This window comes from Cinclus cinclus, chromosome 3, assembly GCF_963662255.1.
Source record: "Cinclus cinclus chromosome 3, bCinCin1.1, whole genome shotgun sequence".
Lineage (NCBI taxonomy): Eukaryota > Metazoa > Chordata > Aves > Passeriformes > Cinclidae > Cinclus > Cinclus cinclus.
Genome location: NC_085048.1, coordinates 3,300,444 through 3,325,787, shown reverse-complemented (window position 1 = coordinate 3,325,787; position 25,344 = coordinate 3,300,444). Strand labels below are relative to the sequence as shown.

The 25,344-nt window shown below is 48.8% G+C and overlaps 1 protein-coding gene across 2 annotated transcripts; it reads right to left on the bottom strand.

The window, feature by feature from the left end:
• Nucleotides 1-141: 141 nt before the first annotated feature.
• On the bottom strand, nt 142-23,973 carry GATA4 (GATA binding protein 4). 2 transcript variants are annotated; one of them, XM_062488389.1, is made up of 6 exons: nt 23,448-23,973; nt 4,835-5,004; nt 1,935-2,060; nt 1,289-1,376; nt 912-1,057; nt 142-324 (listed from the first exon to the last, which is right to left on the bottom strand). In XM_062488389.1, the coding sequence occupies exons 1-6, from the start codon at nt 23,971-23,973 to the stop codon at nt 142-144; spliced, it is 1,239 nt and encodes a 412-aa protein (XP_062344373.1). The 2 variants fall into 2 exon arrangements, with proteins under 2 accessions (XP_062344373.1, XP_062344374.1); XM_062488390.1 differs by having other exon boundaries at nt 4,835-5,001.
• Between the last annotated feature and the right edge of the window lie 1,371 nt (nt 23,974-25,344).

Genomic DNA, 25,344 nt, shown 5'->3' with positions numbered 1-25,344 from the left:
TGTCTTTACTTCTTTGTTGGAACATCTCACAATGGAAGAGAAGTCAGGAAAGCAGGGGAGGTGGAGACAACATTGACTTGATTATGTAGCATCTTCATCTCTCAAGCGGATCAGCCTGGAGTTCATAGGGAAAGGGCCAGGTTATGCAGTTATGATGTCCCCGTGGTTCTCAGCCAGCACCAGGCTGTTCCAGGAGTCCTGTTTGGAGCTGGTTTGGGGAGACTGGCTCATGGCTGACTGGTAAGCCTGGGGGGAAAGCTTCAGAGCTGAGATCGCAGGGTGAATGGATGATCCATGTCCAGACATGGCAGAGACTGAGAATGCCTATGAAAAAAGGAGAATGCTGTGAAAAATGCTTCAAACCTTAGAGGACCATGTGAATCCCTTTAGTGTAGGCTGGTGCTGTTGTAAAAATGTGGATTTGCTGCAGGGCTGGAGATTGCAGCCTATGTGGGACACTCTGGGCAGCCTCTTTCCTCCTCTTTCCCTTTTCTTCTAATTCTTAAAACACAGAATGTTTTGAAGAGACCTTAAAGCTCATCCAGCTCCACTCCTGCCATGGACAGGGACACCTTCCACTATCCAGGTTGCTCCAAGCCCCATCCAGCCTGACCTCAGGGATCCAGAGGCAGCCACAGCTTCTCTGGGCAACCTGTGCCAGGGCCTCACCATCCTCACAGGGCAGAATTTCTTTACAATATCCAATCTAAACCTGCTCTCTTTCAGTTTGAAGCCATTCCCCTTTGTCCTATCACTCCAGACCCTTGCAAGTAGTCTCTCTCCACCTTGTCCTGCAGCCTCCCTTCAGATTCTTGTCTATAAGTACCTATGTAAAGTTTTGAGGATGCTCTCCTCATGTCTACAATCCTATTTCCCATTTTTTCCCCACTGCCAATACCTCCCCTCTGTACCTGAGAAACAGGGCTGGGGTGCCCATAGTGAGATGAGAGCCCGGGTTCTGTTTTGATGGGGCGCATTTCCTCGGTGGTCGTGGTGCTGCTGCTGCTGTTGCTGGTGGAGCTGGTGGTCGGGGTAAGACTCTCACTGCTGGATGGGCCTGGGAGAAACCAGAGGGTAAAACATGCGCTTCCCAAAAACCTTTCAGCACAGAGCTGTGCCCACTCACTCAGAAGTTAGTGTGGTAAAAAATAAATCTTAAAATAGTTGGAAGGGTATTCAAGTATTTAGAAGTTCCCCATTTTTTTAAAGATGGCCTTGGATCTCTAATTCAAGGGCACTATGGTCAGAAATAGACACAATAAAATCAGTTCCTTCATTCAGTGCTTACCTGCTGGTGCCTTTGTTTTGTTAAGGTTCTTAGGTTTGCGTTTCCTCGTCTGAATTCCCTCTTTTCTCATGGCTAAAGGCCTTGGGACCTGCGGATCCAAACAGAAAAGCACATTGGTTTCTGAATGTCCTTAAGGTCATCTAAGAAAACATGATTCCAGTTCTAACTTGTGGTCAAGCTGGTTTAACTGAAAGCAACAAGATGGAGCCCAAATTCCCTGGTCAAAGAGAGATTCAAGATGTGCATCCAAATGGGAATAAAAGTTCACACCACACTGTGATATTGAGTGTTTTAGGGCCAGAACGGAACTATAACTCATCTGTTTGTGCTTCTGACTTAGTTTTTTTTGTTTGTTTGTTTGTTTGTTTTGGTTTTTTTTTTTTTTACTAAAGTGTCTGAATTTATGTGGGAAGAATCTGGGCCTGGTTTTATTAGGTTTTAAGACTTACTTGCAAAGGGGACCTAATTAGTAAGTGAGAAATATCCAGCATGCACACCCCCTTGCAGGTATAAACCTGACATAACCTTGACAGGGATTTAACCCAAAAAGACAGCAGGAAAAGCAGCTCCAGGAGAGCACAGAGCTATGTAAAGAACCCAGCCCCCAGCCTGGTGCCATGAACACCCTCCCACTGCAAGGATTTACCCCGTGGAGCTTCATGTAGAGCCCGCAGGCGTTGCAGACGGGCTCCCCCTCGGCATTCCTGCGCCAGAGCGTGGTGGTCGTCGTGTGGCAATTGGCACAGGAGAGTCCAACACGGCGGGATGCTGACTGTGGGGACAACAGAGCAAGGAAACATGTTCAGCCCTGCAGTGCCCTCACCAGCAGCACCCCACATGCCAACCAGCTCGCTCCACCACACCTCAGGGCTCCCTCTCCTCTTGCTTGTCTTATTTCTCTGGCTTTTTCTCTTTTCACCCCTTTGTAGTTGTCCGTCTGCCTCTTTCTGCCCCTCTTGCCTTTCCACTGGTTCCAGGAGGTCTCAGCTTTCCTGGGCCATCTGAGTTGGCACCAGAGACATGAAATAGAATCATTAAGGTTGGAAAAGACCTCCAAGAACATCGAGGCTGACCTGTGACCAATCACCACCTTGTTAACCAGACCAGAGCATTGTGTGCCATGTCCAGTCATTCCTTGGACTCCTCCAGGGACTCCAAACCTTCTGATGCCTGACCACTGTTTCAGTGAAGAAATTCTTCTTGACGTCCAGCGTGAACCTCTCCTGGCTCAACTTGAGGTTCTGTCCTTTCATCCTGTCCCTGTTTTCTGGGAGCAGAGCCCTGACCCCCCTGGCTGTCCCCTCCTGTCAGGGAGTTGTGCAGAGCCACAAGGTCCCCCCTGAGCCTCCTTTTCTGCAGAATCCCACACCACCTGAACAGAGCTCCAGATCTCCAGCAGCTCTAGTGGCAACTTGGAGACACACCTACACTAAGGTGTCTGGATCTCAGACCATCCTGCCTTTTCCAGCTCCCAGGCCATCCCAGGCATTGTGGTTATCCCAAGAAAATGTTATCAATACCATAAATGTTACATTTTCCTTACTGGCTTTGTGCTATGTTGCTCATAGAGCTCAAGGGGAAGATTAAAAAAAAACCAACTCTTCCAGCAGCATTTTCCTCCTCTTGATAAAGTGGGATAATTAATAGGGACTCTCACTAATGAATTAGTGCAGGGAGAAGACCCAAAGTTCCTTTTCTGGATGAACTGGTTTAGTGAGGCTCAGAAGGCAAAAGGAGAAAGCAACAGGCTTGAAGCCATATAAAACATAAGTTTTGAGCTGGGAAGCAGTAGAGGAAGGAGAAGTCACGTCCCCCACACCCGCCTGACTCTTCCCGTTATCCATCAAAGCTCAGTCCTTAGAAGCAGTAACTGAGAGAGGGGAAGGTCCTGGGTGCCGGGATGAGATCCAGCTTGGATCCCGTTTGAAAAGGCGATTCACAAGAGGGCGCTCGGTGCCTGTGGCTGCTGGCAGCGCTCAGGCTGCCCGTGTCACTTTTGTCACTCGCAGAGGACGGCTGTGCTTGGGCACAGACAGGGCTGAGCGATGCAAAGGGCAGGGCAGGGTGGGGATGGAGCCTCGTGGAAAACAAGGAGTGGGGAAACCTGGCTTTCAGGTGGCTGCTTTTAGCTTGGGTTCATGATCGTAGAATGTTATGGAATCATAGAATGTTGTAGGATTGTAGAATTTTAAGGGGTTAGAAGGGATGTTAAATCTCATCCAGTCCCACTTCCCTGTCATTGGAAAGGATACCTGCACTAGACCAGGTTGTTCAAGGCTTTATTGAACCTGGCTTTGAACACTCTCAGGGTTGGAGCATCCACAGCCTCCCTGGGTAACCTATTCCAGAGTCTCACCACCCTCACAGTAAAAATTTCTTCCTAATATCTAACCAAAATTTCCCCTCTTTAAAACTACCCATTGCTCCTTTCCTGTCACTCCAGTTTCTGAGGAAGAGTCACAGATTCCCTGTAGGACCCTGTAGATATTGGAGGGGGCTGTGAGGCCTCCACATGACTTTTTCTTCTCCAGGCTGAACAGTCCCAACTTTCTCAGCCTGTCGTAATGGACTCATGTCATTTGGGACACAGAGACTTTCCCAAAACCCCTCACCAAAACATGTAGAGAGCAGCAGATTATCAACACTGAGCTCACAGAATCATGGAATGGTTTGGGTTGGAAGGGACCTTAAAGATCATCCAGTTCCACCTCCTGCCACAGGCTGGGACACCTTCCACTATCCCAGGGTGCTCCTGTCCAACCTGGCCTTGGACACTTCCAGGGATCCAGGAGCAGCTACAGCTTTTCTGGGCACCCTGTGCCAGGGTCTCAGTACCCTCACAGGGAAGAATTTCTTCCTAATATCCCATCTAAACCTGCTCTGTCAGTTTGAAACCATTCCCCCTTGTCCTGTCATCCTTGTGAAGAGTCTCTCTCCATCTTTCCTACAGGCTCCCTTCAGGAAAGCTGCAGTTAGGTCAACCCAAAGCCTTCTCTTTTCCAGGCTGAACAATCCTGTTCCTGTCCCCCAGGTTCCTTGTGCATACCCCACCCTGACTCCACAGGCTTTGGGATGCCCTGACCTGCCCTACAATGGGGAGTTCACCTCACCCAACAGATCTGGGAGCAGAGTATCTAAAAAAAGTATCCAGAAAAGTGACCATGAAGTGAGGGGTTCACCCAGCATTGACCAGGGACCCCTGTGGATAAGAGAAGATGAGCTGGTACTGTGCTGGAACTGGAATGAGTTGCCATTCCTCCAAATCTACTGCAGTGGTACTAAAGCAAAGACTGGCTTTTGCTGAACCAACACCACAAATGCCAAAATCACCCTGTGTCCTACAGCCCCTTCCACTGCCTCGCTGAGTGTCTGCAGAACTGCTCTGGGCAGTACAAGTTCTTGGAGTGTCCCAAACATGAGAAGATCTGGCTTGTTTTGAAAGTCTGGACCTCGGCTGGGCAGATGGAGTTGAAACACCCCTGGAATCTCCATCTGGCCAAGATTTCTTTGCCTCCTCCTCACCCCATGTGTGTGATTCTGACTTACCAGCCTCCTCTGGGGTTTGAACAGGGGCCGGTTGATGCCGTTCATCTTGTGGTAGAGCCCACAGGCGTTGCAGAGGTAGTGCCCTGTGCCGTCTCTCCTCCACAGCGGGGTGGACATGGCCCCACAGTTGACACATTCTCGCCCCTCGGAATAATCATCAAAAAATTCTGCTGCCAGGATGGGAGAGAAGGAAAAGACTCAGTTAATTAGGTGGCTGCACCTTTAATTACTGCTCTGCTTCTTACTTTAGCCTAGAAGGGACATTTCAAGAAATCACAAATATACAGATTTTATAGGTTGCAAGAAACAGCTCTTCCTTCTCCAAGGAAGACCTGTGGGATTACTGGGAAGAGGGACTCCTTTCCCTGCCATGGCTGCAGGACTTCTGTGGCAGCAGGGATGTGCTGAGACACAGATACCAGGAGACAGAAATAGAAACCTTTCCCTTCTGCTCTGACATTATCCAATTTTTGAGATTGGTCATAGCCAGGGCAAGCAGATCAGGGCAGCAGAACAACCCTAGTTACAATCAAGGCAGATTTCTGGGACGATGGATAAACACAAACCCCACAGAGAACTGCCCACAAGTCATGCAGCTGCATCTCAGCCAGGCAGGGTAAACCATTCCATGTGCCCCGCTCCCCATGGGAATGCTCCTCGCCCATTCCTCTGCTGGGGGGAATGGCTGCAGAGAGCCAAGGGGAGGTCTGTGTGCCTTACCCCTTCCTCTGCACAGAAAACATCTCCTGAGTTACAGGAATCCACATTGTAAAACATGAAGGTTCCCTGCCTGTGGAAGGGAGTTGAAAATGGATGGTCTTCAAGGTCTCTTCCAACCCAAAGCTTTCCGTGGTTCTGGGATTCAAACCCCAGCTCAGGCTGACAGCTAACAGGAATTGTTGGGAATTTATGTGTGTTACAGGCTCAGCTTTTGGTGGAAATCTGTGTTGTGCTTGATGCCATACTCCAGGGCTTGCTGCATTCACCCACTGCCTTCCTGGTGCATCCTGCACTGGGGCTTGGCTGCAGCTGGGATGTGAGGGATGATTGGACACAGAGTGATAGGAAAAATGGGGGATGCATTTAAACTAACAGAGGGCAGGGTTCGATCAGAAGAAAAAAAAAAATTCTTCCCTGTGAGGATGGTGAGACCCTGGCACAGGGTGCCCAGAGAAGCTGTGGCTGCCCCGGATCCCTGGAAGTGTCCAAGGCCAAGTTGGACAGGGCTTGGAGTAACCTGGGAAGGTGGAAAGTGTCCCTGCCCATGGCAGGGGGGTGGGATGAGATGAACTCTAGTGTCCCTTCCAAGCTGAACCATCCTGTCATTCTCTGAATTGCCCTGGGCTGGGCCAGTCCATCCCTCTGGCTGTGGCAAGGACCAGGAGGTTCAAAGATCAGCACAACACAGCTCGCCTGCATCATCCTCTGGAAAGACACAGCTCACTCCCCGTTCCGTACAAACCCTTCCAGAAACCAAGAACCTCACTGTGTTTTTTTGCTTGTCCACCTGCTTTTTACACAAAAATCTCAGCTTCCTGCTGGATGACAATTGCTCCCCGAGGAGCAAAACAACAAAATTTGGCTTCTTGCTGAGTTGTTCCTCAATCTCATGTGGATTCTCTGATGTCTAGCAAGGGTTATGTTCAGACATGGCCTTATTTTCTCTTTTCCCCAGACTATTTTTGGGAAATCTGCAGGAAACTGCATAACCATGAAGCTGCCAAAGGACAAAAAAAAAAATAATGAAGTGGCGCCAGTTAACAGAGACAAATATTCACGTGAGCCTAATTCTCCCTAGAAGATTTGGCTAAAAATGGCAGGAGATTACACCTTGTGCCCATGGGGAAATGGTAGAGAGCAGTAATTTATTGTACCCAAGCACCTCTGGAACCAGAAAAGCAGGCATCCACTATCTTCCCAGCAACTTAGGAAAATCTCATTACCCTGGAGCAATTCTGGTGGTTTCAAAAAGATGGGAATCCCACCAGGCGATTTTTGTCCACGTGGATTCAGTGATACCATAACCCTTACTTTCCCCCTTAAAATGATAATTGAGTCGCAGCCAAAATCTAGATCAAATAAACTTCCTTTGAAAAGAGAAGGAATTGGAACAGCTGGTCAGGAAAGAAGTAGTTTCCTTGAAAAATCTCAAGAAAGGAAAACATTTAATTTTTTTAATTTCTTCTTCTTCTTCTTAGAAGTTGTTGAGGTTTTTTATTATAATTTTCCAAAGAAAAAGCCAAAGTATTTTCGCAGTAATTTTTTTCATATTAAAAAATCCTTTCTTCTTTGAAAATAATTCAATACAGAGTTGTGGACATAATGCTGGGAGAATTTAGCAGAAAATAGGTAATCAAAAGTTAACAGTTAAAACTTGAATGATTGGAGTTGTGCCTGTGACTAATTACAAAATATGGTCTTTCTTGGATATTTTTCCACCAGGAAAACAAAATATGAAAGTTTTTATCAAAGACAAAGGAGAAAATTCCTAATAGTCCCTCAGAAATGTTAAGAATTTGACTAGTTCTTAAATAAGAAGGCCCCTCATGTCAAGTATGGATGTATTTCTGCCTTTCAAAAAATGCAAATCTCCTATCTTCTGGCAATGAATAATTTGTTGCCAAATGTTGAGTGTTTTTTTCCCAGGAGTGGGACAGCCAGCTCCAGTGCCATGTTATTTTCAGTTCTGGTTTCTCATCAACATCCAAAAGACCTGTGTAAACCTGCCTTTGGACCATCTCTCCTTTTCCATCTGCATTTGACTGATATTCTTCCCTATTTCTTCAGTGTCTTTGGGTTGGGATTTGGGCTTTTTTTTCCCCAGTTTCCATGGGATTTGGACTGGAACGTCTATCTCAAGGGACTTCCATAGAATCAGAGAATAGTTTGGGTAGAAAGAGACCTTAAAGCTCGTGTCATTCCAACCCCCTGCCATGGGCAGGGACGCCTTAAACTAACCCAGGTTGCTCCAAGCCCCATCCAAACTTTCCCTGGTTGAAGTTTCCAACAGTCCTCTCCCACTTCCGTGGCAATAACATTTGTGAGACTTTCCCCTCTCAGCTGAGCCAAAGGTGATCCCTGTGAACGTTCATAAACAGGAATCATTGGTGTTTGAGGTGGGAAGGGACAGACTTTGTTCCCAGGGGACACTGAGGCTCCACGAAATGGGTAGCTTTCCCTAATCACACCCCATATCAGACGGGTGTGTCCCCTCGGGCCACCACCCAGTGCTGAGTCAAATGACACCTGCAGAGTGCAACCTCATTAGAAACATTCCTGCAGCCCTGACAGAGCAGGGAGAGCTCCATGACCTCGGGAGATATCACCTGGAGGAGAGATATCCTCACCTGCTTCAAAGAATGCTTTGGGATGACACAGGAGTTGTCTTGGACACTGATGGATGTTGAGATGATGATATGGGCTTGGTGCGTGTCACTTATTGAACAAAGGGTGTTTGGGCCCTAAGGAAGTGGTAAACAAGGGACTGGATCTTTTTCTAGAAGAAATTATATTTTCCTAATTATTATTTTTTCTATATATGCAATTATGTATATATCTATATATAATTTTACAACATCACTGAACTCCAGGGTGAAGTTGCTGAGGGGAGCTTTCTGAGCTGTCCTTCTGGCCACACATCCCCTCTGCTCTGAAAAACCCTGAAGATCTACAAAATAATGAGAAAGTATCACCTGAAGACCTGCAGCCCATGCAGTTTGATATGGGTGGGTGTCCAGGACCCAGGAAACCAAAATGTTCCCATGGCTCAGAGCCCACAGGAACCGGGATCAGGCTGAGCTAAATTGGGTATGGAGGTTACAGGTCTTCAAATGCACTAATTGTTTAATTTGTCACTGTTATTAATAATGGGGATTAAGGAGACTCCCCAGGAAAAAGCAGGAAAGTGTTTCCTTGGCTTCTGGCTCAGGGCTGGAGCTCTAAATCCTGGCATTATGAGATCCCCTGACACTTATTCCTTGTACTTTGCAGCTGGGAAAGGAAACGTTTATTCAGGCAGCAAATGGCCCGAGCAGCTCCCGGAGAGCCCTGAACAATGAGGGGGGAAGGAAAGGCTCCCCCAGTCACACTCAGGGCAATAATTTCCGTTCTGTGGCACAGGAGCCGCTGCCTGATAGTGGAGATTTATGGGTCCATCCGGTGACCTCTGTAATGGCCTTTCTGCTGGAAAGATTTACTCCCTCTCCCAAAGCCAGGTACAGCCAGCACTGGGACAGGGTTGAGGAAAGGATTTGCTGATCAGGCTGAGAAGGACATTGGGCCATGGCTGGGGGAGCCTCATGTGTTCTGAGTGGCCTCATCTTCCTCTTTGAATGTGCAGCTTCCCCACGTGCCTTTGCCAAGCCCTTATCTTGTATCTTGGGATCATTCAGTCCTTTTTATGGGCTGGGTCGCTGGTGTTGGCTAATCCTGATGGCCTTCTACTTAATTCTTCATTAAAGCCTGTCTTTAGTCAATGAAGCAGCTTCTCACATGAAGGCAGATCATGAAATCTCACTGAATGACCAGTGGAGAGGATGGATTGTGTCCCATCCCTGTCCTAGTCATCAACTTGCTGTGTAAAAATAAGATTTCTTTTTCTCTCGTATCTACTGTTTATGGGTGCTGCAAGGTCCCCAGGGCAGGAAATGTCACTTGTGTGTTGCACAACAGCCTCCTAATCTTGGGTGAGGCCTTGAGTACGCTCATGTCAGAAATACTTTCCACAATGGGACATCCAGTCCCCAGGGAGCCAGGAGTGACTCCTGAGTGGGGCACTGGGGTCTGGTGGGGAAGAAAGGATTCTTGGATGTGGCCCTTCATGACACTTGGTCATTGGGAGGGGTCCTTCACATCCACTGAGACTGACCTGTACGGACAATGCTGGGGTCATCAGAAAAGCAGATTGGAGCTTGCCCTGCCAGCCCACACCTCCAGCACCTCTGGCTCACCGAAAGTCTGAGGAATTTTGCTTTCCCAAACAGGAGAACCAGATACTCACTTGCAGCTCACCCCAAGGCTTGAGCCTGGAGATTGGCTTGAAGTGACTTCTTTCCACCATCTCTGCAAACCCCAACTCTGCCAGCCTGGCAATACATCCATTCCTAAATCCAGACCATTGGGCTTTTCTTTAGAAATCCATCCTTGGAAGTGGTCTAGGCCAGGTTGGATGGTGGCTTGGAGCAACCTGGGACAGTGCAAGGTGTCCCTGCCCATGGCAGGGGGTGGAACTGGATGAGCTTTAATGTCCCTTCTAACCCAAACCATTCTGTGCCTGTGATTAAATCTGTTTGCACAGGAGAGTTTGTCTTGAATGCATAAACCTGATGGATCAGGACCCTAAGGAATGATAACAGAAAAAGGAGGGATTTTGAATCCTTCAGTTCAGAGCCAGTATCCAATTTATGAATTTCTCTTCCCAAACCATCCTGTGGAAGGGGACAAAGAGCCCTCCCTACCCTGGTTTGGGTCAGACCTTCCTGCATGAGGAACAATGAGGTTGTCTTCTACTTCCCTCCAGCCCCCTCCTGCCTCTCTGGATGGAAAGAGACTTCCATTAATATAGCACTGGAGTTTTGTTTACAGCTGGAGAGATATTTGATATCAACAGTTCCCCCTGCAGAAGTATCTTCTCAACCCAATGAAGCAACTCAGCAAAGGAGGAACTGTCCTTCAAACACAGCCAGGCCACTTACAGGCTCTAAACAGAGCCTGAGAGCAGTTTTCCCAGCAGAGAAGCAGTTTCCTAAAACAATTTGTTATGATAAGAGGTGAGAGCCACGATCCTGTGTATACACAAACCCCAAATGGACTCTCAGGGGCACTCGCAGCTGAGGCAAAGGACATGGACACCCTGGAATCCCACCCAGGACACCCTCACCTTCTTCTTCAAGGGACAGGCACAACAGCATGGCAGGGGAAACAAGATCTACCATTCCCAGCCACTTTGTCCCAAATCCCAAAACTGTTCCCATTAAAATGTGGCAGTTTGGAAATCCTTCCTACTCTCCCAAGCTATTTAGGGTCCTTTAAACCAGAATTTTGGTGCAGCTAGAGAAGCTGAAAGCCACATCTTCTATTTCTTTGGAATGGGTTGAGGTGCTTCCATGAATTGCATGATTCCAGAGGCTGAAGTTTCAAGGGGGAAAACACCAAAAGGTTTCTGGTCAGATCACAGCCCAGTTAAAAGTGCTGGTTGGTCCAGGATTGTGGCAGAGAAGGGGGAAAAAAAAGAGGAGAGACAAAAGAGGAATGGGCAGGGGGTGTCTTCAGATTTTAGATGCCCAAATTTATGCATGGGGTAGCTCTGTAGCCAAAGGAAAACTCTCAGTGAGTGTTTCCTTTGTCCATGGGGACATCACCAGCTTGGCACGCAGGGTGGGATCAGAAAGGGAGGACGGAGCTAATGGAGCCAAGGATGTTTCTGTAAAAACAGGTTTTGCTCATTGGCTTCTCCCCCTCTGCTCCCTCTTCTCTTCCTGTTTCCTCTCAGACAGAATCTGGGGAAGATTCACCCAGGGTTTTAGAGATGAGCGGGATCTAAACACAGGGAGAGCAGGACAATGCCTCTCTGAGCAGTGCCTATCACTGGGCTGGGTGCTCTGGGAATGTGGCTCCCTGCTCTCCCCTGGTCTGGATTAACAGAAGGTGTCACCTGTGTGATTGAGGACCTGCAGGAAGTGGGGAACCAGGTAAATTCCCCACACTTAGCCAGAAACACGGTTTCAAGAAAAAAGAATCGTTGTGCAGCCTCACAGAAATGGCTTGATGCCATCCCAGAAAGTTTTAGGGTTTATCTGACACGTCTGTGGTGGAGAAAATGGCAGTGTACCCAGTTAGCTGCCTGGGCCAAAAAGTTTTCCCTCTGAAAACATAAAGACCTACTTATAATATTCACCCTACAGTCTGGCTTTCCAGAAGGCAAAGAAATCTGCTTTTCCCCCTGCTTCGCGAAACACCACGGTGAGACATTTCCCGTGCAACCCTTCCCAGGCCAAATGTTTCACGTCAAGGCAAAGGGAACATTGTGTCCCTCCCCTGCAGCACTCCCTGCTCTGCCTGCAGCAAGCCAAGGTCTGTGGCACACACCATTGCCAGCAGCCGGGAATACTCCTTTCTTTCATGGATATGTTTTCCACTCTTTGAAGGACGGTGGAGGTGGAAGCAGCCAAAGGACCAGCTGAGATCATGTGCAGGAGGGCCACGATGGGAAGGTTGGGCAAATTCTGGGACTGGCTTGGAGTTCGGTCTTGGCTGTGCAATAGGATGCCCTTGAGCAAGGCTTTTCATCTCGTGGTGATACTGTCCTTTCCCCATGGCAAGGAGTGCCACTGGAGGGGGGCAAGAGGACAACTTTCAAAAGCCACAGCTGGAGACAAGGAAGGGATGGAAGAAGGGTGGGTGGAAACAAGCTGGTGTCCTCTAAATCAGATCTAAACAGTATTTTAGGAAGGGGCAGGAGCTGGGGGAATGACAAGCCTGGCTGCTTGGAAAAGCACAGACAGCTCTCCAGTACACCAGGGCCCAAGCCATCCATCCCTGTGGTTGTCCCAGGGCTGAGTGAAGAGACAGTCCACACACACACGCTGAAGGACCATGTCCCACATCCCAAAGGTGCACAGCCTGCTCTGAATGAGACAAGAATGCAGACATCCCTGAGGGTCTTTTGGTGGGAGCCTCTTGGCCACCTCTTTGAGAGCAACCTGGTGTCCTACAGCAGCTTCTGCTGACTGTCAAGTTGTGCCTGAGTGAACTCCCACCCACCAAGGTGACCTCCCCTTCCTTACTCCCCCTTGTAGTTCTTACACTTGTAAATATCACAGGCTCCTCTGATAAACAGGAGATTCCTCCGCTTATCGACTGTCCAAATATTTTTTAACAAATCTCAGATTAGCATGGAGAGCCCAGGGAATGGGCAAGATGGGGTTAGCCACAGCCTGGGGTCTGCTTGGCTGGAGGCACCTGGAAATGGTCTTTCTCTCTTTAGTCAAAGAAAAAAGAGCTACAGCCTTGCCCTCCTTGAAATCTGGCCTATCTCCAAGTAGAAATGCCTGTAAAGAGACTCTTCTTCGATGGCCTCAGGGAAGGAACAGTGGGGAAAAAATGAAGAGGATCAGAAAAGCTTGGGATTTACAGTGCCATGATTTCTCCTGAGCAGCTGTTTCTGAGTTGGGAACAGGTAGTGGATCATGTGCAGCTGTTCCTGGTGTCCCCACAGGGGACCACAAGCAGGTGTGCTGTGGAGTCCTGCCAAGCTGCTGCTCTCTGGCTGAGCCATGGGAACTGGACTTATGGCTATGGGGTAACTGGTGAACCTGGGCCAATTACTGGGTACATGGTGAAGCCTGACCCTAAGCCCAGCCAGCAGAGTCTGGCCATGTTCAAATGTTCTGACACCCCAGACACATCCAAACTTCTTCCCAGGAGCTGCACCAGGAGATGCTGGGCACAGGCTGAGATGGTCTGTGCTTGGACCATGCCAGGGGCAAACAACTGTCACAGAATCACACAATATCCTGAGCTAGAAGGGATCCACAAGTATAATTGAGTCCAGCTCCTGCCTCTGCACAGCACCAAGATGATTCTTCACCAGTGATTAAAGATTATGGTCTGTTGGGTTCTCATTAGGAGATGGGGGAATGTCCATCCTTGGGCATTCCAAAGCCTCATCCACATGCTCTCAGTCACTGCTGAGGTGGTTGTCCTGCTAGGGTTCTGAAAATGTGCATTTCTGCAGTCCTGCAACTCCAGAAACTCAAAGTTTGGGGTGTTCATTTTCCCCAGATCAGAAAGACAGACATTTATCCAAAGCCAACAGGCAAAATCTTTCCTGTAGGAGCACAGTCAATTGTATTATTGTTATTATATTTGTCTGCATGTGGTATACATATATATAAACATATATGTTCATATCTATACACATAGCATGTCCTAGAATCACAGAATGGTTTGGGTTGGAAAGGATCTTACACATCATTTAGTTCCAGACCCTCTTCCATAGGCAGGGATGCCTGGGTTGTCCTTGAGAATGCCATCGTAGCAAGTTAGGAATTGTCTCCAATCAATTCTTTCTGGTTTTGCTGTTAAAATTAGTATTCTGTGATCATATAGAACTTAGCTATATAGAATGGCGTGTGCATATATATTGATATACATGTGCACAAATGCACACACATACATGTTTTTAAAAGCTCATTTTACATGTGTAAAACATATGTGATATATTGAAACCTCTCACTTTATAAATATAAAACATGTCTATAGCATGGGTAGGAATATACGGAATATGTAGGACTGCTCCACATGTCTCCAATCCCTCTCTGAGCATGACAGCACTGACCAATACTGACATCTCCACACCCATGTCCCAGTTTTGTTATAATTTCACTGTTTTAGACACAAGTTCTGCCTCCAATCTGGAGCTGCTCCACTGATAAATCCCACTCAGAGGAGCTACACCAGCACAAGCCAGGCCAGATCCTGGCCTCCCAGCGGGACTCCAGCCAGGGACAAACAAAAAGGTGTTTACTACGGCTCATCACGTTACAGGGGACAGTGAGTTTGTCTAACCCCTGGCCCTTCTCTTTTCCTCTTTTATTAGTTATTCTGAATGTTAAGTCAACTCAGCCACCGAGTGGGGCGGGAGGAGGGGATGATAAAGCATCTGCAAAGGTCACTTCGAAGCCCAGGCCAATAAAACGGCAGGTACCAAACTTATCAGGGCCACATATAACTTGCAGTTTTTCTAACTCAATTGATTGGACTTTTTATCTAAAATAACAGGCATTATAAGATAGGCGAAAGTCGAGATAAGGAGGAAAATTGAGCAGGTCTGGAATCAAGATCAGCCTGGGGACAGGTTCAAACTCCCACACCTGCCCCAGAGGAATCAATGAAAGTTTCTTGGCGCCGTCCGCTCGTTTTGAAACGCTGCTGAAGTTGGGTGAACTTTGAGACCGCGGCGTTTATTCTGTGATTATAATTAACCTGCTCACCCGTTGTTATTGATTTGTGTGGAGGGAGGTGGCAGAGCCTGACTGGGATGTGGGTTTGGGAAGAGAAGTTCTTGGGGAGAGCAGGCAAGAGACCCTTCCCTGGCTCGAGGCAAAGGGAAGGGGATGCGAGGGAGACTTCACCCTCCTGCTTGTGGTCCTACTTATTTTGGGAAGCGAAAAGACCCTCAATCCCAAATCTTTCTGTCCAGAGGGGCAGGATAAATTGCAGCATCACTCATCTGTCCCAGGGAAGTAATGAAACATGGGAAAAGTCTTGCCCAGGATGCAGAGCATCATCCCAGCCCAGGGGAGTGTGAGGACAAGACATCCCCCCCTCCCCAAACCAGCTGCCCCTCTCATGCTCCACACCAGCCAGGCATGTCCCAACCCAGAGTCCTTCCCAGCAGCCAGACCCCTGGGCAGGCATCCCCTGGGGCCAGCACTCCCTTCCCAAAATAATCTCAGACATCTGGGACCACACGTCATTCAGAGGAGTCCTGATGTCTGGGGCTCAGGGCCTCGCTGATTTTCTTTTTTTTTTTTTTTTTTACAGCTCCAGCACTGTGAGCCCTGGATGTTGAATAATGGTGGCTCCCTGGCTTGCAAATCCAAGAATCTGGCTTGGAAGCTCATAGGAGTTTAAATAATAAATATTAGATTTTTTCTTTTTGCCTCGTCTAGGATTTCAGCATGAAGGAATCAGGGTTTTCCAGCCTCTCCCTTATCCAGGAAAGCTTTTCTTTCCATTTCTGAAAGAGCAGAGCCTGACATAAGATAACAGGACTCCGGAAGCTGGAGCTTGAAGGAAAATTGAGATGCACCAAAGCATGAGGGCTGGCAACAGCCAGGGGTGGGTAGCTGGGAATCCAGCAAGAGGGATATGTCTCTGGAGGTGTTTGCAGAGCCAAAGGAGGCCCTCGAGGTAAGAGGACAGCCTGGAATTTGCTTAGATGTTATGGGCATAGGGAGCTCCATGTGGAAAAACCAGGAATAATTGGCAAAATCTTGCTCGGAGGGACTGGCACGGCCTCCTTCTCCCTCCCGGTCTCCAAATTTGGGTATTAAACCTTTCAGGAGAGTCTGATGGCAATGGGAACCCAGCCCCATCCCAGCTCCCTGAAAATCCACCGTGGTGGAAGTGGAAAAGGGCTGAGCTTTGGGAAGGAGAGCAGGAGCAGGGAAGGGTGTCCCACCACCGGACCTCTCCTGAAATGCTCTCCTGGCAGACACCAACTTAATTCCCAGGGATTAGGAGGAAGCATTTCCAGGCAGCAATTTTGTTATCCCAGATTCAGAAGCAATCCAGTACCAGTCCCTGGTGGAGACAAGAGAACAGCCCTGCGGGATCCCTCATCCGGCTGCCCTCACCCCACCTCTGCTGGAAAAATTATTAATTTTTAGCTTTCCAGGAGTTATTTCTTTTCCTCTTTCACAAACAAAATTAATTCTCAAGTCTCTCCCAAGGCTGGTGTGAGCGACTCGAGCCCAGCTGGCTCCAATAAGGGACTCACAAGCTTTAGGGGTGACTAAAAATAATTTAAAAAACATAATTAATTCCTTCATGCTGCAGCGTATAAACGAAGTGGCCACTTCTCAGGAGAAAAAGGAAAGTCTCACTGGATTTTGGGCTTTCACCTCCCTGAGAACACATGTAAATTCCCATGTAATTTGCAGTGGGCTGAGCTTCTTCCCCTATGGAATCTATTTGCATGGGCCTGATCCTGCACCAGCTCCCAGTGAACCTCTCTGTAACTTAAATCAGGGATGGCTTCAGCTCTGAGCATGGAATGTGGGTATTTTTGAGGTTGTTTTTTTCTTTGGCTCAGTCCATACAGAATCTGTTTTTTAAGGGATGGCTTATCCTAAACAACCTAAGCAGGTTTGGCCTTAGAAAAGCAGAGAAAGCAAAAAGACATTGGAAATACCCAAATTGTTCCACCCGAGCAAAGACTCATTCTACAGTTAGCTATCCACCTCATTAAGCAAAAAAACCCTCTGTGCTAGCAAGTAATTGAGAAAAAAAAAAATTAATCACTGGGCACTTCTTGGAAAATAAAATGTTATTTTTGCTTCCAGTTGACGCTGCCCCAAATTTGGCTTTAAAATCCAGGTCTTGCCAAAATCCCAAAGCTGAAACATTTCAGCGCTGATGGCAGGGTCAGATCTGCATCCAACTTGGAAAATCTCTGCCTGGCTCTTCTTTTGGAGCAGACCCAGCACCCGCCAGTTCTTTTGTTGGGGGGTGAGAATATCCAGCCCGAGCTTATCGTATTGAAATAGAAATCGCTGCCGAGCGCCACAAGCGTTTTAAAAGGTGCAAGAGCGTGGGGAATGCTGTGAACTCAACGTACCCCGCAGCAAGGAGCTACCGGAAAAAAAGAGAAAAAAGGGAGAAAAAAGGAACAAAAAAGGAAAAAAAAAAAAAAAGAGAAAAAAAACCAACATTCTTGGAGTAGGTTTGAAAACACGGGAGTTTTCAAAAGAGCCTTTAATGCCACTCGTGCCAACGGTGCTGGAATTATTTTCAAGGGCTGTCACACAAGTGCAAGCACCCGTGTGTGGAAAGCCCTCGGTGCTCAGGCCTGGTAGATAATTTGGTTTAATTTGTCATTACAGATGTATTTACAGCTCGGGCCCGGTCACCGTGACCGATGATGTGAGGAAAACTTGGAAAGGCGGGAGAGGTTTTCATATTTTGCCATAATGTGGGATGTGATCGTAGACAGCTGCAAGAGTTCCGTCCCATGAAGGAGAAAGACCAGTTTTTTCTTAAAATGAAAAAAAAGATACAACAACCCTCAATGCGACCTTATAATGAAATTTGCTTCTATAATTTGGGTTAATATGTGAGGTCAGAGCAAATTCTCACCTATTTCCTTGGTTATTTAAGCAGAGTTTCACACTCGCACACCAAAGGCGAATTTACACCTTCCTGCCAGACTGCAGCTGCGGATTCCGACCCCCCCGACAAGGTGAATATTTGGCATTTCCAGATATTCCCATTTCCCTTTTTGCAATCCTGCAGGCATAATTGCACACATTCCCCACTCCAAAGCACCTCGGACCTGTAACAACCCAGCCTGGCCATTACAGCCGGACAGTTTCGGCACTGTAGTTGTGTTTTTAGGGATCTCACATCTCCGAAATATGTGGCTGGTGCAGCAAAAATCTGCGTTTCTGCCTTTCCCTCCCAACATCAGCAAAAGTTTCTTTCCTAAGCCTATGGACTCACTTCTTCAGGTATATTCACACCTGGTCCTGCAGCCAGCAATGAGCCCCAAAGGGGAAGCAAACCATTTGTTAAGTATTTTATACTTGGGTTGCAAAAACCTTGAAGGACCCAAGATTTCGACTTCTCTGCCCCGTGAATCCCCAGGAGCGTAACCAAGCAGGGGGAGAGCCCCAAAAATCCCATTTTTTCACCTCCTTTTCAATAAGAAAATTGCAGGGAGGGAAGGACACACCGCACTGATGTGCAGATTTGTGAATAAAACCTCTCACAGTTGATATATTTGCATTCCTATTTTTTTCCATATGCTTCCAAAGCTCTGCAGGGCTCAAAGAGCGAAAGTTTCAGCCCGGAGCCTTGAGGCAATGAGAAAAAATACTTCTGAAGGTTTTGGGACAACACAATCTTTTTAAATTGAATTTTCATTAAAATTGCACCTTTATTTTAATAGCCTGCAAATATACTCCCCCAGAAACAGCAGGCTGCCAACCTTCAGGCTCATAAAATGCAACTTTTTTTCACACAGTTTGGAATTTTATTTGCTGTTTGGTGCTTTGTTGGTGTTTTTTTCCATACATCCTTAAATTTTCAGAGTGAAGTGGTTTGCCCTTTCAAAATATCCTTCTGCATTTGGGAGAACCAGTTTTGGGGAGCCCCTTTCTGCCAGCCAAGCCAAGGTTTTCCCAGCATCAGAAGAGCACAGAGTTGTCAGGATTGGGCCTGATTTCGTTTGGAATACTCTGCCTGATAAACCCGCATCTGTATCCAAGAATTTCACCTCTTTCCTTTTAAATTTCTGGCAAAAAAACCATGTAGAGATCAAAATATAAGTTGCCTCTTTAAAAAAAAAGTATTGCTGTTATTGTTACAGAGATGAAGAAATGCACATGGATGGGTGAAAAATAATTAATCCTGGTTTAATAAAATCTTAGATTAAGCACAACCATCCACTGCCTTAAGTTTTACTGCTCTACAAAAATTTGTAAACATTTCTATTATATACTACCCCATGGCTATTTTGTGCAACCTAAGTTACACTTAGCAATACTGTGCAATTTTTAAGTAAGGAGTTGAATTATTAATAGGGGTGACAGAGTGCCCGTGATGGTGTTATTTTTATTATTATCTTTGATTTACTTGCAGTTTAAATTCTACTGCTTGGGGGCTTGGAGAGGGGAATAAACACTTGTGTGTTCAAGCTTGATCTTGCTCGGAGATTAGAAACCCTGGTTCTGTGGGTTTCATCCCAAATCCCAGACTGAAGGGTGACTATTAAATTAGGAGGGAGAACAGAAGGTGGATTCAAACCCGGAGGGGGGGAACAAAGCTCTGGGCGAACCTTCCCTGCCCGCGGGGCTGAGGTGAGAAATGCGGCGCTTGCGAAACGGGGATGGAGGAAAATGCAGACACGTCCTACAGCCCCTTCCCAATGTCCCACAGCCCCATCCCGGTGTCCCACAGCCCATTCCCAACGTCCCACAGCCCATTCCTGATGTCCCACAGCCCCTTCTCGGTGTTCCACAGCCCCTTCTCGGTGTCCCACAGCCCATCCCGGTGTCCTACAGCCCCTTCTCGGTGTCCCACAGCCCATTCCCGGTGTCCTACAGCCCATTCCCAGTGTTCCACAGCCCATTCCCGGTGTCCTACAGCCCATTCCTGATGTCCTACAGCCCTATCCCGGTGTCCCACAGCCCCATCCCGGTGTCCTACAGCCCATTCCCGATGTCCCACAGCCCCATTCCCAGTGTTCCACAGCCCCATCCCGGTGTCCCACAGCCCCTTCCCGGTGTCCCACAGCCTTTTCTGCCTTCCTGCACTCACATCCCTCTGTCCTATGGCCCCATCCCTGCGTCCTAGGGTCCCATCCCTCCAGGATCAGGGACAGGACGACGCTGGGCCCCCCTCATCTCTTGCCACCCCGCAGGGACCAGCCACCTTGTCCTTTGGTGCGCGGGGAAGGTCAGAGGCTGCTTGTAGGGCAGAGGGTTGTAACAAATGCCAATGAATCACTGGAAATGTCAGCCCCGGGATGCGACAGGGCAGATCTCTTAGCATCCCTGTGGGAAAGCTTAAGATCTGGTTCCCAATCTCTCCCTCACCAGCAGCAGAAAGGACATTTTCCAACCCAGTGTCTGCTCCGGGCTTTGATCTTCCCAGATGCTGTTGCTGTGTTCCAGCAGCGCCTGTTTGAGGAGCCCTGACTTCGATTTAGAAAAAAAAAAAAAAATCCCAAAAAGCACCCATCAGGAATGCCCACAGCCTCGATTTATCCCCAACCACAGCAACCTCCGCGATGCCACAGCGAAAATAAAATCCTCTCTGCGAGCAAAATAAAAGGGAAGGGGGATGGCAATCTGGGATCTGAGCGTCCTTCCCTAGCCTGGAAAGATCCGGGAGGCAGCGAGAGGCTGCGGGATGGATGCGCTCGGACCCCCGCGCCGCCCTCCATCCCCGATCCCCGCTGCCTGGGGAAAGGGCAGGAGCCAAACTGCCCATCCAGGCTAATTTTGGGAGCGATTTCAAGAGATTTTTGGTGCTGGAGGGGAAGTCTTTTGAGAGCGGATTCTGCAGCTGGTCCTTTTCATGCCTCATTAAGTCGGGAATTCACAGTAACTCCATCCCAGGCAATGCCTGGGGCAAGTTCACTGCCTCGACCACGGGGTCTGATCCTGCTCTTCAGGGTAATGAAATCAGTCACCAAACTTACCCTGAAAAGCCCAAATTTGGCATTTTGAACTCACACAAGGGAAAGATTTTCAAACTGGTCCCTATGTTTTACCCGCTCTTCCCAGTGCTTTATACCACGGTTTAACCCAAGCCAAAATTCCTCAGTTTAGGGAAAAACAAGATTTGTTTTTCTTTTAGTGATATTTTTTTCGAATGCATTTTCACTAAGCTTTTTTTCTCTGTGTGTTGCTTTATTGTTACGGGGATATATTTACATAAAACGGGGGAAAAAAGTCGTGCCCAATTGCATAGAGTCTGAATTCGTGTCAACATACTCAGCTACACCTGCCTATACTTGATCTTTGTTTCTTAAAAAATGATATTAAAAATTTAATGACCCCAGGGCTGCTCTGCGTTTAGGACTACACGAAGGTCGTGGTTATTTCTCTGGAAAAATGAAAACGAGAGCTCGGCAAATACCACTCGATTTAAAAGGATTGCGTTTCCACCTTGAGAATCCTCGCTGTGCAGAGAATAAAATTACTCTCAGCCCTAAGAAAAGGTAAAGAAGAAGTCAACTTCACCGTGGCAGGGATTTCTCAGGTGCTGGCCAGGCTCGGATGCGGGATTAAAGTGAGTCTGTGATGGCAGCAATCCACGACGGTGTCCCCCCCACAAGATCTTTCAGCGCCTTCAGTTTTTCAGGGTTTTTTTACCCTTAAAATCATTAAAATAAAACCTTTTCCCTGCTCAGAACCCCACAGCCAGCCTCTCTATATGCTTCACTCTATGAATCAATCCCCTCTATGCCCAAAGCATCGCTTGGCTTCAAGGGAGGGACCCGGCAGCGGCCGCGTCCCGACTGCGGGAGAAGTGAGAACGGGGCAGGTCTGCACCTTAAACTGCTTCACGGAGGAGATGCCTTCCGAAAATCCATTTTAAACTCACCAGCTTTTTTTTTTTTTTTTTTTTTTTAACCCAAACCCAAGCACTTTTGTTTTAAAATCCGTTTCCATCTCCAAGGCAGAGGCGCAATTAGCCCCGCGCTAATGAACCCCGCGGATTCGGCCGCGCTGCCGAGAATCCGGCACCCGAGTCAGGACCTGGCCGTGAAGAAGAGTCCCGGCTCCTTCCTCCCTCATTAAAAACCATTTTCTGGACTGTCTCAGCTCATCCCTTCTCCCCAGTGGTGCTATTTAAAACCCCATTTTTGCCGTCAAAATGCGGAGCAGCAGCACGAACCACCAGGTTCAAAACCCCCAAATCCCCACGCTCAGCCCCTGACACTTTAAAAGCTGATGGGTGTTTCTGCAACTGCAATTCTTCATTCGCATTAATTTGGGTTTAGGTTATTTTTATTATTAAGAGCCCTTCTGAAACCACCGCAAAAGGGTGATTATTTTTTTTCCAAGGAGGAGATGGCACCATGATAAAATACAAATATTCATATGTGCTTACTAATATTCAATTAATATTTGATTGTTTAATTTACCCTGACTTTTTCCTCTGTGATCTACCTTCTCATGGCTTCCCAAAAAAGCATTGTCTGATTGGCTAAAATTTTATCCTTATTCTGTTTCTCGTTTTGAGAAATTTCATAGCACCTAAAGAAAAGCACAAGATGTTGGCAAGGCCAAGCCTTCGCTGATGCCAAACTTTCCTTCTTTTTAACATCTTAAAATAATGCTAAAGACAACCCAAATCCTGCTGGACACGATGGAAAAAGATCACCCTCCAAAATTCGCGTCAGAGAACACAATCGTAAAATAGATCTGCAGACAAATTTGAGGTGTTTTCTTTGAAATACCTTCATGGAGAGGAGGAGGGAAGGAAAAAAAAGGGTTTATGAAAACACGATGCAAAGATGTGCCTGCATTTCTCTCCCCTTTTATCTCTCTTCCACCCCATGAAATATAAAAACAGCATTTTAAGCATTTTAAGCCATTTGAACCAATCATTCATTGTAGGAACCAGAAGGAATTTAATGAAATTAAAGGCTCCAAGGCCGGACTCGGCACAGGAGATCAGGGTGAGGTTTTCTGGGGTAGGGAGACTCTGAAATACCAGGCATTTGTTGTTCAGATGTGTCTGAGTTCCCCAAAAAGCGCCATTATGAATGTGGATAAATTTCTTTTAATCCTTCTTCATCACCTCTCCACCTCTGCTCTAAATTTCTCTCTGCTCTCCCTTTTTGTAGCCCAACTGACCTCTCCAAAAATCTTTTTAAAAGGTCAGAACGTAAAACAACCCGAGCAGAAGATTTGGAATTCATGGACCCAACTTTGATTTCTTAATTCTGCCAGTTTTACACCTAAAGCCAGCTGAGGAAGGGGCTGCCTGCATGTCCATGGAACGTCGTGGTCCTACATCCCACAGTCATCCCCATCAGAGTCATCCCCGTAAATCCCCTCGGAGCTACTGGAGGAGCCAGCAGGCCCTCGCTCCAGAGCTCGGCTCACCATTCCTTGCCGCTCCGTGCCGGCCCTAAATTCCATTTACTTTTTGGAGACTGTGACCTTTGAGGATGTTGTGGATTTTGCAGAATAAGTAAGAATAAGAACCCTAAACGTTTTCCAGCCAGAGAGGCCGCTCAGACAGCGCCGACCCAAATACTCCAAATTCCTCCCTCCTGCCCTTTGCGCCTACGCGCAGAGGGTTGCGTGCCCCAAAATCTGGGGGGTAACGGAGCGAAACCTTCCCTCCCGTCTCCCAGCCCCGTGCTCACCGATGTTGGCGTGGCGGGCGGCCGCGGGCGTCCCTCGGCTCTGCAGGTTGTGCAGCATGGGGCTGTCGAAGGGCGAGGAAGTCCAGGTCGTGGCCATTTCGGGGCTCACGTAGGCCGGGTAGGGGCTGGAATAGGAGCTGCCGAAGCCCCTGCTGTACTGCTCCCTCCCGTTAGCAGAAAGGTTCAAGGAGCTGCTGTAAGCCGCCGCCGCTTCCCGGGAAGAGGTGGCCGGGATGGGGGTGCTGGTGGAGAAGGAGAACCGAGGTGACACGGGAGGGTGAGAAGATCCAGGGTTGTAAGCGGCGCTTTCGGCTCCGGGCTGAGTCCAGATGGAGTGGCTGGAGACGGGGCTGCCTTGCTGGGAGGAACCGCTGCTCTGCAGGTAGGGCAGGCTGGGGAGCATGGAGGTGACCCTCGTGGTGGGCACATAGACCGGGGACGCTGCGGCCGCGCTGTGCATGAAGCCACCTGCCCCCTCGTACGCCGGAGGGCCGGGGTTGGCTGCCATGGCTAAGCTCTGGTACATCTCGTGCGGGGCCTCCCCAAAGCCCAGCCGGCTCCCCGGCCGCGATCCAGAGCGATGGGGAGCGTGTGGAAAACCCTCGGCTCCACTTTTCCCCGGAGAGGTCTCGAGTGGGCGCAGCCTTCCAGCCAAAAACCAAAACACCAGCAGCGATGCGATTTTCCTCCGGCCCCCCCTCCCCCCGCCCGCTTCCCCACCGCCCACCTTCCCCACCTTCAGCAGGTCCCGCCGCCTCTTCCAGACCCCAAGCAAGAAGTCCAGGTCCCTCCGGAGGGGAAATTTAGCTCCCGCCTGGATTTAGCTGTTCCCACCGGGTTCCATCCATCACCTCCCGCCCCCCCCCCCCGCCCTCCACCATGAGGCTGGGCTGTTTAAAACCCTCGGTCAGTCTCCTCCTCCCTCCCCCCCCCCCTCGCCCGCCCCTTCCAACACCCCCGAGGGAGCAGGGAGCGATGCTGCCCGGGATGCGGGATGCGGGATGCGGCGGCGGCCGGGCCGGGACCCCCCCGGGCGGGGAGATAAGGAGGTTAGAGAAGGGGGGGAGGTGAAAGGAGGGGGGACACAGCCGGGAAGGTGAGAGACAGCGATGCTCTCTCCTCTGGCCCGGAGCAAAAACCTTTGTCCCGCAGGTACGATCGGTGCTTTAAGTTGTTAATGGCCCCCGGGGCCGACTTTTGATGTGGGCGCGGGAGGAGGCTGAGGAGGACTGGGGTGGGGGGGAGTTAAATTAGGGAAAAGTAGGGGTGAGAGAGGGAAAGGAAAGAGGATGGCTCGACCGTCCCACCGCACGCCTGCCCCACGCGTGCCTGCACCCCCTAAAGCCCGGCCACGGTGACCCGGAGGGCTTAAAGGAGAGTGGGGGGCATTACCCACTGCAGCCCCATTACTGCTGCCCGAAGTGAGGAGCAGACCCCAAGCAGCGTCCACAAAACTCCTGCTCCCAGGTGTTTTTTATCCTTCTCCCCCCTGTTTTTCCCGTGTGGGGAATTGGGAGAAGCTGGCAGTACGGTGGGGTGACCCAGTGGGGACTGGGAATACCGTAGGTCTGAATGGGGAGGAATGTCCCAGAGTCTTGGGACAAGGTGGGGGAAAGGGGTGCTTTACCCCATGTTGGGTTGGTTTCGAATTTGGGGAAATCTGGGGGAATTTGGGGTGGGATTGGGCCTTGGGATGCCATCAGGGCCTTGCGGGTGGCTTTGCAAACTCCAAAACCCACTTGTGGAAAGGGGTCAGGGTGAAACCCTTTTCCCAAAGAGGGTCCGGGAAGGGGATGAGAGGAGTTGAGGTGCTGTTTTCTCTGCAAATCATGGAGGGAGCCTCTTGGACGGGGCTTGGAACAACCTGGTCTGGTGGAAAGGTGTCCGTGCCCACGGC